The sequence below is a fragment of the Elgaria multicarinata genome, chromosome 1 (genome assembly GCF_023053635.1).
Source record: "Elgaria multicarinata webbii isolate HBS135686 ecotype San Diego chromosome 1, rElgMul1.1.pri, whole genome shotgun sequence".
NCBI lineage: Eukaryota > Metazoa > Chordata > Lepidosauria > Squamata > Anguidae > Elgaria > Elgaria multicarinata.
The window spans coordinates 13,662,517-13,676,550 of record NC_086171.1 but is presented as its reverse complement, the minus strand read 5'-3'; the positions used below and the strand labels follow the sequence as shown (position 1 = coordinate 13,676,550).

The 14,034-nt window shown below is 44.1% G+C and overlaps 1 protein-coding gene and 1 long non-coding RNA gene across 2 annotated transcripts in view; both read right to left on the bottom strand.

Annotated features, from left to right (window-relative positions):
• LOC134396937 (uncharacterized) overlaps positions 1-14,034 on the bottom strand; it is a 212,491-nt gene that overhangs the window by 31,218 nt on the left and 167,239 nt on the right. The window lies entirely within an intron of this gene.
• Positions 1-14,034, bottom strand: part of SCIN (scinderin) — a 58,686-nt gene that overhangs the window by 29,185 nt on the left and 15,467 nt on the right. Inside the window, exon 4 of the mRNA XM_063123539.1 lies at positions 11,706-11,855. Within this exon, the coding sequence (XP_062979609.1) occupies positions 11,706-11,855 (150 nt within the window). The remainder of the gene's footprint in view (positions 1-11,705; positions 11,856-14,034) is intronic.

Here is a 14,034-nt window from a genome sequence, read left to right as displayed (position 1 = left end):
AAAGTTCTGGGTCCTTAGTTGTTACTAAACAAAGCAATATGTGGGGAAAAAAGCACGTGACCCGGGAGTTGAAAAAGCAGAACAACATATATATCTGTTCCAGGCTATGAATAAAGACAGAACAGAAAAATGAGACCTATTTGTTTTAGAGACAGCCTAGGCAATTCGGTGGACTACTGCAAATGTGAAAAATATGTGTAACCATAACATGTTCACTTTGATAAAATATAATATATGTGCTGTTTTGCATTTGTCATTTACTTCTAGTTAACATTCCTAATAAAACTCTCCATTAAATAATAAGCAGCACAATATGTAACATTTTCTGAAATTACTAAAGATGTCAAATTCTTTTAAGTGGGGTGAATCCTGTATCTGACTTTAAATTACTTGTTTTAGCGGTTTGATTAACCAAAACTAATGCATAATTATTTCCATCCTAAATTTAAGGATATACATGAAATACCAATGTGAAATTTGATTTTAGTCAAAGTCTTTTTGTGGTGATTCAAATCGCCAATTTAAATTGCCTTGAATGAAATCAATCCACATGGATTGTGGCCAGCCCTTGTGTGTTCTCCTGATTTTCCTGGGAGTAGCCTGAACATCACAGACTCGCCGGGGAGTCTAAAAAGGGGTCTATCATGTACGCTGCACATGTTTATTGGTCATGTTGTTTTCCTGCAATTAGTTGTGACCAAACGGGGAATTCAGATGACCTCCCCATACACATTAAAAGAATGCATGAGGGGTGTCACAGGGCTATGCAAGCTAGCGCGCACGCCTTCCCCCACTGATATGTACACACGTTCGGCCAGTATTTAATGGGGCTCTGCTCATGTACATGAGTACACACCTAAAGCTCCTCCACACAAGGAGGAGGGCCAGGGTCACTGCTCACATTCAGCCTCTTCACAGGCTGACTGCACATATGGGTCAAGGGGGCAGGCCATTGCACATGCCAGTGGTGAAGGTGCAGCTATCCGGTGTGGCCATGCAACCCTACTCATGCCTTCTTTCAATGGGTGTGGGGAAGAGCTCAATCCCCCTTAGGCCATCACTAACTGCAGGAAACACCAACTCCATCTATGATTCTTTCAACATGTGTGCTTGTGCGTTTTGGGGTGTCATTTGAAACCCCTTCTAGACGCACCTTCAACATTTTCAATAATATCACCATGTGGTGGGACAATAGAATTGAGCCAGCACATCTGGCACCAACATAATTTCTACTAGCAACAGCATCTGTTAATAACAATACTGAAAGGACATTTATACAAATTTGCATTTTGCAAGCCTTACTAATATTGGAGTGATTCCAGTAGAAGTTACAACATTCTTTATTCACTGAAGGAGCTTCCAGTTTCAGGCAAGAAATGCAGCCAAATAGGTTTAATGGCACCAGGGCGTTCAACCCAATGTTCTCCTATTTGGGATGTTATAAAACAGAAGATGGAACTAAAATCACCAGCAACCAAACTATTCCCATTTTCAGCATCATAACTGTCCTGGCTACTTGCTCACAGTGTATCAGTCTCAGTTTTCTACAGCACCAGGCATTCCACTTTGCCATCATGCTAATTAAAAACAAAAATAAAACAATTTGCTCCTTGGAAAATAGCTTAAAGTATATTGTGACGTGGTACAAATACTCTTCACCATGGTACAATACCCTAAAGCAAAAATTATGCCACCTGCAATCAAAATTATGCATCTTTTTTTCTTCAGTTTGCAACATGAAAACTGATTACCAGCTTCATAAACTATGTCTTTGTCCAAACCAGGCATCCAAACCAGACCAATGTGATTTGGCCTTTTCGCATGCTATTATAAACCCTATTGGAACATTCGAAGAACACATTGGGAGAACAGTGTTTAGGACAGGGGTATCAAACCTCTTTCATCCCAAGGACTGAATTCAATTTCAGAGACACTCTCTTCCAGTGGTGGGTGTGGCCAAAGGCAAAAGGGGGCATGGCCAAAACGCCATCATATTTGAAAGCTCTTACTGCCAATAACAAAATGCCTTCAAAACGGCCTTTCAGCCTTTCAGAAGGGGGGACAAACCTGCATAGGACTGAACAGGGTTTCTATGGCCTAATCTACACCAAGCAGGATATTGCACTATGAAAGCGGTATGAAAACGGTACGTGTCGATGGGCCCCAACTGTTGTCAGTGCACTTCAGTACTGCTATAAAGCAGTAGTATGCCTCTTATATACCAGTTTCATACTGCTTTCATAGTGCAATATCCTGCTTGGTGTAGATTAGGCCTAAGTGCAATCAGCTTAGAATCCCTCCCCCTCCATGTTTTCTTTAAACACCTGCATAGGCCTTAACAGTTCTGGGGGAAAGTACTCATGCTTGCAGCATCACAATTCATACCACCCTATCATGCTATCCATGACTGGAAGTCAATACAGATTGCCTCGTAACTGCAACTGCCACATGCATGGGAAGAATCTCATTTTTAAAAATATTGCATTTTTAAATTGCTGTAAGTAGTTCCGAGTAGTGCATGGGCACTAGAAGTGTGGGATAGACATCTCTCTATTAAATAAACAAGTACATCGCCACAGTGTTTAATTTAACACCATTGTCATGACTGCACTGTTTTCAAGAACATTCCCAGAAGAACCTTATGTCTTGGCAGTGAGATTTTGGCCAAGTTGCTCTTTCTTAACTAACCATCTGATCAAAACAAATATTGACGTGGCGCTGTTGGAAAATGGAAAGTGATTGCAAGAGTGTTATTTTAAAAGTTCATTGCAACTATTTGCATAAAGCACAAAGAAATTGAAAGCTGTTTACAATAGGGAAGAGAACTGCACTTTCTACAGCCAGCTAGAATAAGGGCTATGAATACCTCACATTACTTAGCAAGGACTTTGCCCTTGGATGCTCAGGTGTCAGCTGTGGCCAGGTGTGGCTTTGCCCAGCTTAGGTTGGTGCTTGAACTATGCCCATTCGTAGAGGCTGGAGACTTCGCTAGGGTGACTCATGCCTTAGTTACATCACACCTGGGAGTGCTGTAATGGGCTGCCTTTGAAGAATGCAAAGCTACTACAATAAGTACAGAATGCTGCAGCCAGGATGTTAGCAGGGGACGCATATAAGCAGTATGTGGCTCCCTTATTGAAAGCAGGTACACTGGCTTCCATTTTGTTTCCAGATCCAATTCAAAGATGTGGTGGTAAGCTTTAAATCTCTTTCTGGTTTGGGACCAGGATATTTGAAGGACCTATCAAAAACAGTCAAGGGACCAAAACTGTGGTAATACTTTAGCGTGTGCATAATCTTCAACAAATCACTTTTGAAAAGCATTTTGTGGATGAAACTTACAAAGACAAAAGGAACAAAGCATATTGTGACAACTTAGATATGTATATATATTGCGGTACAAGCTTTCATGGAAACTGTCTTCAGAGCGCCGAGTAGGTGCCACGTTCACCCTAACCTCCGTGATTTCGCTTATCCGGGGAGGCATTGGGTAATCCTCACACCAAGGAAGGAGTGTAGGATTTCTGGCGATCATCTGGTACTGCAGCTGCCACCCCACCCTCTTCCTGGCTTCCAGCAACCAATCACCAGTCACCTTACACCAGGATCATCCTCTGGATTGGCCACACAATGAGATCAGACAGTGGAAGAGCCATGGTGATCTCACCCCAATGTTTCCGGTGGGAGCAAGCCCTAACTTTTTTACCATGCAGCTTCACAGAAAAGCCCCATGGTGGCTGCGAATCTGCGGCTGTGTCATATAACTGATGCAGCTCAGATTTGCAGCCACTGCAGGGCTTTGAGTGTGCATAGACAGCCCCATGGACACTGTCCATCAGATACATGAAGAGTTAACCTCAAACTGGCAGATCACATACACATGCTTGCAGGGGAGAGGGGTGTAAACTGTGTTGTTAGAGGAAACTGATATGCAGAAAGCACAGACAGCAATGATTACCTTAACAACTGCCATTCATAAAACTTTGCTGAGTGATAACACACACATCATTGCAAAGGTGAGTTTTTACATTTGTAACGGGTTCGTTGATTTTGATATGGATCATCTGGATGCTGCCTTGAAAACTGTTTGAACAGAAAGGTAGACTTGTCATGTTTTAAGCCAGGCTTCCCCAATATGGTGCCCTCCAGATGTGTTGGACTGCAACTCCCATCATTCCCAGCCAGCATGTTTTAAGGTATCTGGCCACAAATGACATGAAGCCTCATCTAAGGTGCAAAGGCATCTTAACACACAAAGCCAGGGGAAAGAAAGTTTAATGAACATGGGCATCTAGCAGTACAGATTTAGAAGGCTTTTGGTTATTTACAGACTTGATTCCAAGAAATGGGGATGTGCATAAACTGCTCTTCCTTCCATGGTAAGGCAGGATAGGACCCTCGCCCTACCAGGTTTCATTTCCTATATTTGATGGAAGAAGAAAACATTTTCTATTTCACTTTCCTCAACTGACTAATAGCAGTTTGATAATAGCCTAGTGTAAAAGAAACAACCACCATTTCTATAATTGCAAGGTAGCGGCTTGAAAGTAATTTATAACTGTCTAAGGCGCTAACCTTGTAAGTCATTAAGATGCCAAGCAGAGGACCACACAGCATAGCTGAGTAGGTTTCAACATGCAGACTTAATACACTATAATTTAATTGTAGGCACTTCCCTCCCCCCCCCCCAAATCATAATTATGTTAGAAGGCTGTTTAAAAACCCAATCAAAGGATGTCTCAGCCTGCCTAAGGAATTACAGGGCATTTGCCACCATTCATTTTAGAGTTTGTCCTGAAGTATTAGATTAATGTCATGCCTTGCAATAATTGTCATGTGCGGAAACATTAAGCAAGTCACTTAAATTCGTATTTGGTTCTCTGGATGACTACTGCAATCTCGCATTACAGGCATCCAACTCAGAAAATAGAAAATGGTATATGCAGTACGACAATAGAACCAGTTACCTAGGGAGGTTGTGGGCTCTCCCACACTAAAGGCATTCAAGAGGCAGCTGGACAACCATCTGTCAGGGATGCTTTAGGGTGGATTCCTGCATTGAGCAGGGGGTTGGACTCAATGGCCTTGTAGGCCCCTTCCAACTCTGCTATTCTATGATTCTATGTGTACACACACATATACACACAGGCTCTGTATGGACAAATACACAGAAGATGTCAAAACAGAAGACAATCTCTGCATGTACATTCAGAAGTGGGGGGTGTCTTTCCACAGATCCAGGCATTGTGGGATGGGGCATCCAAGGAGATTGCCTGGAAAGATTGCTGTGAAGATTGCTGTGAAGAGAGCAACACAGGCAAACTCTATTTTATTCCTGTAGTCATGATGGTGCTATGATTTAATTGAGTTTAAAACGCAAACCTGCATGTGCTCAGGGTATTACTATTATTATTATTAAAATCAGTGTTGGGAAACAGTTTTGTTGTTGTTGTTGTTGTTGTTGTAACGTATAATGAATGTAGAAGCAGTTGTAAGCATGGAATTGGGCAGGGGGAGAGAAATGTTAGTTGTATGCTTCACAATCTAATTATACATTAGGGGTGTGCAGAGCGGGTCTGCTCTGCTCCTAAAATCGGAGCAGTGCTCCAATGAGGCAATTCTCCACTCCGATTGCATATCTCTCCGTCCCATTGGATTACTCGTTGGAGAACTGTTCCATTTTCAGACAACCACCCTATTATAGCCTATGGGAAACCAAAATGCTTACAGATCTGTCATTTGTAAAGGTAAAGAGATAAAACTTGGCACCGTGAGACCTCTTAAGTAGGGATTTAGCCATGCCAAGTTTGAAGGTTATCCCTTCCTCCCTTGATTTTTAGGATATAACACTTTGAAAACGTTTTGAAATCTGTATATGTAGTGTGTCCTGGGCCTAAACAGTTATCTCTACTGTTATAAACCATTATAAAGCAGTAGTGTGGACTCTTTCTCGGGCCCTGTCTACACACCGTTCCGAAGGCGCCCCGAAGCCACTTGAGGGCGCCCCGAAAACGCTCGTGTAGTATGTACCTTAATCGTCCCCAGAAGAGGCGGAGGAGGAGGCGTCCTTCGGCAGCGCAGACTGCGGGCGGGCTGCTCCAGGCTCCATTTCCCTTTAGCCAGCAGGCCCTGCGAGAGCTCCCAGCAGCAGGGCTGGGTCATGGGAGGGAAGAGAGCGGATGGGCGAGGAAAGGGGGGCGGCGGCGGCAGAGGCCCCTGCGCGTTCCCAGGGGCATGGGAGGCGCCCTCCCCTTTCCTCGCCCGTCCGCTCTCTTCCCTCCCACGACCCAGCCCCGCTGCTGGGAGCTCTTGCAGGGCCTGCTGGCTAAAGGGAAACAGAGCCTGGAGCAGCCCGCCCGCAGTCTGCGCTGCCGAAGGATGCCTCCTCCTCTTCTGGGGACGATTAAGGTACATGCTACACGTTTTCGGGGCACCCTCAAGTGGCTTCGGGGCGCCTTCGGAATGGTGTGTAGACAGGGCCTTGCTCCACGAGCTAGCAAACGAATGAGTTCCGGGGTGGGGGGGAATGGGATATATCATTTGCAATCCCTCCCCATAAGCACTGTTATTGGAGGGAGGACAGGGAGGAGACTGTGGTTATTGGTTAGCCACAGATGACAATCTCAAAACCACCCCTCCCTCACCCCTCAGCGAAAGCGTCTTCCTAATATGGAAGTGTTCAGTTAGTTGTCCATCAACATGAAACAAGCCCTCATGTCACCTAAAAACATTCAGATACCTACAGATCAATTCGGGGCTCCATCAGACCCCCGTATTTTTGGTGAGGAGCACATACCCCTATTATACATGGCTGTCTAAAGCCTTCCCCACCACCACCACCACCACCATAAAACCGTTAAGCCCAGGAACTAAAATTATTTAACCACTGCACAAACCCTCCCAACTCCACTGGCTTCCTGCTGCTTCCTTGACCCTGGTGTACTGCTGCCCTTCCTAGCTTTTTTCTTTTTGAGTTCACAACTACACCTATTGGAACCATGGTGCTCTGGAAGGGAGGGGTTAAACCTCCCCCCCATATTTTTCCTGAAGTCCCCCCCCCAACATGAGGGGTCTTAAAAAAGAGAGAAAAGACTATATTCATTCCAATGGAGATTTTTTTACTTTTTAACACCTCCCCCTGAAGGAGGATTTTTTTTGGGGGGGGGGAATGGGAGGGCTACTCTCCTGTAGTGCACACACATTTACACAAGAGTAAAAAGTAAGACACACCTTAGCTTCACGCTACATGCTTAACGTGACATGGTTTGCCCCCAAACTAAAGCGTTATAGCATCTTGTATACACTGTTCATTTCTAAAAGATACATTTGTGTTTGACATGTTCCTTTGTAAATCCATGCCAATCTGCATGGATAATCTGTCAATTTATCTGCAAGTTACGAAGGGAATTTATCTGCAAGTTAAGAAGGGCCCCTTGACTTTTATGAGTGGATGGAGTCTATAAGGAAGTGTCCTCTGACTTTGAATGGATGCCAGCGTGCTAATAAAAACAATGCAGAGTTGTTTGTTTAAAGGCTAAAGATCTGTTTCCAAAGACTAAATAGAGAGCAAAATATCCCATATTTTTAAACACGTGACAACTTGGTGCAGATTAAAATAATGTTTGGAATCGCTGGGTGGAAGGAACAGCACAGGTTTTTATTCTGCCCCTCTTTGGGGAGATTCTTCCTCCTCGAAAAGGACTCAGAGCACTAGTGTTACATCACATTCATAACTTAAGGGACTTTGCAGCTGTTAACTGGCGTGTGCTAACCTTGATGGAGTCCTGCCAAATTAAGCTCGTAAAAAGCTTTTCCCATGAGGAAAAAATCACAATGGCTGAGACTGTTTAGCTAAGAAAAAGGGAAGTATGGGGAGACATGATGAGTGGAGAAAGTGGAGGAGCAGGGCTAATCCCTTCCCACCACCATGCACATGGCCTCCAGTGCGAACAAAGCTTTCCTCATGAACATAAGCATGCACAAGGGGTGTACTGGGTGTGCCCAGGCACACCCTAATGTCTCAAGCAATAAGTGACAAATTGAGAGTGCAATGAGAAGGGATCCATAGATGCAGTGGAAACTGTCCTCTGGCTGCCCTCCGGCGGCTCTCTGCCATGCCAAAGAATTGTTGCCTCCAAGAGAACACCATTGCTCCCAGCAGCAGAAGTGAAAAGGAATTGCTCTGCTGGGAGCCTCTCTGCCAGGAGCCACATTCCAAAGAGGCCAGGAGGAGGGCCACCGAGGGCTAATATTGCCCTGTAAGACCCTCCTCTGGCCAATGTCAACACAAAGCCACACCAATACTGGGGTTTGAGTAGTGTCTCCTCATTCCACCCCCCTTATGTGCAATGGCCCTCCTGCACGAAGTAAGCTAAGCATGGAACAGGGCATCAGCGTCTACAATGTTTTATAAAGAAATGAATAAAAATAATGTCCGTTATGACTGAATATTCAATAAATGCTCACCTTTAAAAAATAAATAAGTAAAATTCCCTGGGTGCACACCCTAATTAAATGTGCTGTGCATGCTTATGCTCATGAACTATGTGAATGAGCAGCCGTTCGTGCTGGATTCATCCTGGGTAGGACTTTTGCTGCTCTACCTCCACCATGATATTTTAGCTGCTCCACTCCCAACTGAATGGTATGAACCAGGGCGAAGAGAAATTGGCTTCTACAATTCTGAGTCTTTCTTTGTTCAGCTCGAACTACACATGGTGCTCAGTTGTGCCACTCTTTCCCCTCCCCCACAGCTCAAGCGACAAGAAATCATGTGTGACTAACATGCCTCAAGGCACAACGTCTGTCATACTTCTTTGCTCAAGCAATTATTAGCCCCAATTGCCACGACAAACCAGAGGTGCAAATACCAACAAGAAAGCACGCTCCATCAAGCAGATAATGTGAGGAAACCCCTACCCAAACCAAGATTAATATTCCAAACAGTTGTGAAGCAAACTCACTCTACTGTTTTGTTCAAGAGTCTTATTATACATATTTAGTTATTTACTTATTGTTCTAGTACAAACAGAGGGCAAGCAGAATTATATTAAAAATGTGGCAATTTTTTTATAACTTGGGTCAAGAGTTCTGAATGTGACGTGCATTCGGACCACAACTTAGGCTTTTTTCTCAACAGTCAAAAACACACTGATGTTCGAAGTGCAATGTACAGTTCTCAATCAGTTTCCAATGATACAACTGGGTGGAAAACAATCAATATTCATTTTTTCCTAAAATTATTTAAACAGTCCAAAAAGTTGTCTATCTAGGGGTAGACATAGGGGATAGAGACCAATAGTGTGAGGGTGGACCCCAGTGCAGAAGCTATTTAGAGTGTAATCCTATGCATGTTTAAACAGAAAAAAGTCCCAGGGTGGCTGGCTGGGGAATGCTGGGAATTGTAGGACTTCCCCCCTCCTAAACATGCATAGGATTGTGCCCTTAGTCACTTAAGGTGTAGAGCAGGGTGGGGAACCTTAGGCCCGGAGGGAAAATCCAGCCCTCCCGCCACCTTTCACTGGCCCCACCTCCTTTCCCTGAACCACCAGTCTTTTGATGTCCTGCAAAAGGTTTGGAACCTTTTTGGCCTAAGGTTCCAAAAGACCGACATGCCTCACCTAAGGCTTAGTTACTGGCGATGAGAGCTTTAAAATACAGTTATCCTGAGATGTGGGGCTACCAATGCCTCTGCTTTTGGCCCTGCCCACCAGCAGAACACAGCCCCTGAGAATTTCTCTGAAACTGAATCTGGCTCTGAAAGAGGTTCCCCACCCCTGCTGTAGAGCTCCCGAAAGAAAAGAAAAAGAAAGAAAATGGCTGAGGTGAAAAATACAGCCTTCCTTTAAGAACGTAAGAAGTGCCATGCTGGATCAGCACTCTGTTCACACAGTGGCCAAGTAGCTGTCGACCAGGGACCAACAAAGCAGGACATGGTGCAACAGCACCCTCCCACCCATGTTCCTCACCAACTAGTGTACATAGGCATACTGCCTCTGATACTGGAGGTAGCACATAGCCATCAGGACTAGGGGCCATTGATAACCTCCTCCTCCAGTTGGAGGTTAAAACCTCCAACTCCCTTTTTGAAGCCATCCATATCAGTGGTCATCACTACATCTTGTAGTAGCGAATTCCATAGTTTAGCTATGCCAACTGGCTTGAAAGCAAAAGGTTCTCACTTTTCTAGTTGGTTTGCAACTCTCACTTTTCTAGTTGGTTTGCAACTCTCACTTTTCTAGTTGATTTGCAACTCTATGCAGGTTTGCAACTCTATGCAGCTATACTTACACTGACCTCACTCCCATCCTTCTTGTCTACTTACCCTGCAACTGATGGTCACAGGGCTCTAGCTGGTTGGCCCCACATCCTTGGACTTCATTTCTCCCCTCTGCCACATTGCCCATCCCCTAAACCAACCTTTTCCAACCTGGCGCCCTCCAGATATTGCACTACAACTCTCACCATCCCTCAGCCAGTATGGCCATGGCTGGGGATTATGGGAGCTGTAGCCCAACACATTTGTAGGGCACCTGGTTGGAAAAGGTTGCCTTAAATTAACTGATCAGTGAAGGAACAGGGAAGGATCAGACCTGTGTGCAGCAACTAACTAGTCAGTGAAGGATCAGCAACTAATGGTTCAGCGAAGGATCTGCAGGAGACCTGTGTGTTGCAGATCCAGAGTCTGCTTTTCCCTCCTCCCACAGCTCACATAATGCCAGAACACAAAGGCCCAAGCAGCTCCATATGAAAGTCTCCTTCCTTCATAAAAACGCCAACCCCGACCCACCCACTGGTAGGACATCATGAGCACCATGCCAGGGCACTGCTCCAACTGATTCTTTGGCCCAAAGAATGATGCCCTCTCAGCTAAGGACCATCATATTGGACAGCCTCATCCATCATCTCAGAACAGGCCATACAAACTATGGTGACATACAGGAATATTACTGCCTGCCCACTATCCAATGATTCAGCAAACCCCATAGACATCTCTGCAAATTTTCATACCACTTTAACTATATGGCTTCCTCCAAATAATTTTAGGGATAGTAATGTGGCAAGGGTGCCAAGAATGATCTATTAGAAATCCTTAGTCCCACATGCATAGCTACATTTCTCTGGGGGAAAAGAATGAGGGGTAGACATGCCCCAAGAGAATATACTGTGCTCAGACCAACAACATTTCCTGTCCCCAATATATAACTGCCTTATACTGTGTCGGACCAAGGTCCATCTAGTCCAGTTTTCTCTGGCTGTGGCTCTCCTGGAGTCTTTCCCACATCCACCCCCTGGAGATATCCATCCCCCAAGTCTTGAACCTGGGACCTTTTGCATGGGGAGCATGTGTTCTACCACTGAGCTATGGCCCTTCCTAAAAGCTACTGGCTTATCTGAGACACAGGAAGGTACCTTATACCAAGCAGGCCATTGGTCCATCTAGCTCAATATTGTCTGCAGTGGTTCTCCAGAATTTCAAACAAGTCTCTTCCCAGTTCTATCTGGAGATACCAGATACTGGACTTAAGGCCTTGTGCACGCAAGACATGTGCGCTACCAACTGAGCTACAGACCCTCATCTATACAACAGACAGGCTCGGTTCTGTCAACTTCATGAGATCTGAAGCTATAGCCTGAGGCTGTTGGGCTGGCCATATAAACAGTGCAGCTAACAGTGGTTTGAAAAGCAAATGAATATACATTACCTTTAGCAGTTCTTTTGGCTCGCTTCCCTCATCCACAACAATCAACTGAGCTCTTCCATTTCGTTCATTGTCCCGAATGCCCACAGCAACCTGAGTAGCTTTCAGGCGCTCAAATTTATTGCATGTGGAGCCACACCACTGGTATATCACCTACAACAAAATAGAGTTATTGTCAGCTAACAGAATTAATATGGAACCGCTTTATGGAAAGTGTGCAGCATCCCCGAATCTAATCTCCTATGAACAGGTAACCAAGAGCTTGCAGACATTTGGTCTCGCCACTGGAAAAAAAAGTCAATCAAATAGGAACAAACAGGTTTCCCTTCTTTCTCTTGTGATTTAGATATAGCTCTTTGGAAAACAGTCAACAGGAAAATCCCATTGATCTCGACAGGAGTGTTTAGGTTCAGCTTTAGTACTTGCATGGGTCGGATTTATGCAATATTTTCCCACCAATTCATCCAGGTACCTGAATGCAGCCTGTGTGTTTATGTGGCCATCCCTCACACATACTGTAAAGCAGGGATGGGCAACTTGTGGCCCTCCAGATGTTTTGGCCTACAGTCCCCATGATCCCTCACCATTAGCTATGTTGACTGGGGCAGATGGAAGTTGTAGGCCAAAAGATCTGGAGGTTGCCCAGCCCTGCTCTAAGGTTCTACCATTCACTTCCATGGAGGCAAGAGTTCTGCCTGTGCTTTTCCTTGTGCACATGGATTTGCTCCATTTTTTGTAATTAATCGGGCATCCCATGTGAATAAATCACTGGATCAGGGTTTAACACCTATTTCAAGAAAAGATTTTATTCTCAACCTGCCATTTCTCCAAATTTGATTCAGTTTAGCTAAAGGGAAAATGTTGAAAAACTTTGGCACTAATAAGGTAACTTTATTTATTTATTATATAGCATCATCTATATACTTTATAAAGAACAGGTATGACAAGTCCTATCCCAGTCTAAAATAGACACAGAAAAACGTCAAAGGAAGAGGGGGGAACAGAGGCGTCAGTAAGCAGAGGAAGAACAGACAATCATTTCAATTCCATGTACTCTGTTTTAGTTAAATAAGATGTAGGGAGCAAGGCAGATGATCCAAAGACTTTCCAGAAAATATGAGCTCTAAGGCAGAAATATTTTTAAGAAGCAAAGGAAATGTGACAACTTTTCCCCCCCATTCTGGACAGATTTTAGGAAATGGATGAATTAGATAATGAAGAGAGCTTTCTTTAAAGTGTCCATGCTTCTTAACCCTATTAATTCACATTGCCTTTGACTCCTTTCAGAAGATTTGAAATTATTCGCTGTCAGCAAAGTAAGTATCTCTGCCCCTGATCTAAGTCGATACTTGTTATTGGTAAACACACCCAAGATCAGTCCGTGCCAGAACTGGTTAAGCTAGAATAGGTTTTACTATTTACTAAAGCATATCCTGCCTAACCTAGTTCTGGCATCAAAGGAGCAACCAACAACTATTCGGCCATTTTTTGACTTGCTCTCTTCAGAAGACATGCAGTGTGAAAATAGTTCTCTCTCAAAAACAAGTCACAGTCAATATGAATAGTGCATCTATTCTCTGCGTTTTCTGCCTACTGGCAGCTATCATCCAATTAGGAAAATCTCAGTTGACTAATCAGATGAGTTTTCAATCAATTAAATCTGTATAAATATGCAGAGAAGTAAAACAATGATTATATTATTATTATTATTATTATTATTATTATTATTATTATTACCCTCAGAAGGATAGCACTGAAGAAATGAAATGAGCTGCACAATGCTTCAGCTCATAGAAGCAACACATTTTGAAACGACCCATGAATACAAAATTGAACAGACAGTTACACTGTCCTATTGAAATACAAAGAAGCATTACCACCATCTAAGGCAGCTTTCCTCAACCTGGGGCGCTCCAGATGTGTTGGACTGCATCTCCCAGAATGCCCCAGCCAGAGCTGGCTGGGGCATTCTGGGAGTTGTAGTCCAACACATCTGGAGCACCCCAGGTTGAGGAAGACTGATCTAAGGCCTCATCTGCACCAAGTAGGATATTGCACTATGAAAGTGGTATATAAAAGGCAGGAGTCATACCAAGCAGGACATAGCACTATGAAAGTAGTATGAAAGCGGTCTATGGTACGACGTGCCAATGGGCCCCAACAGTTCTCAGTGCACTTCAATAATACCGCTATAAAGCAGTAGTGTGGCTCCTGCCTCTTATATACCGCTTTCATACCACTTTCATAGTGCAATAGCCTGTTTGGTGTAGATGAGGCCTCAGAGAATTCTGTCTTAAAAAGACAGCCTTAAGGAATGGGGCCTTGGGCATTC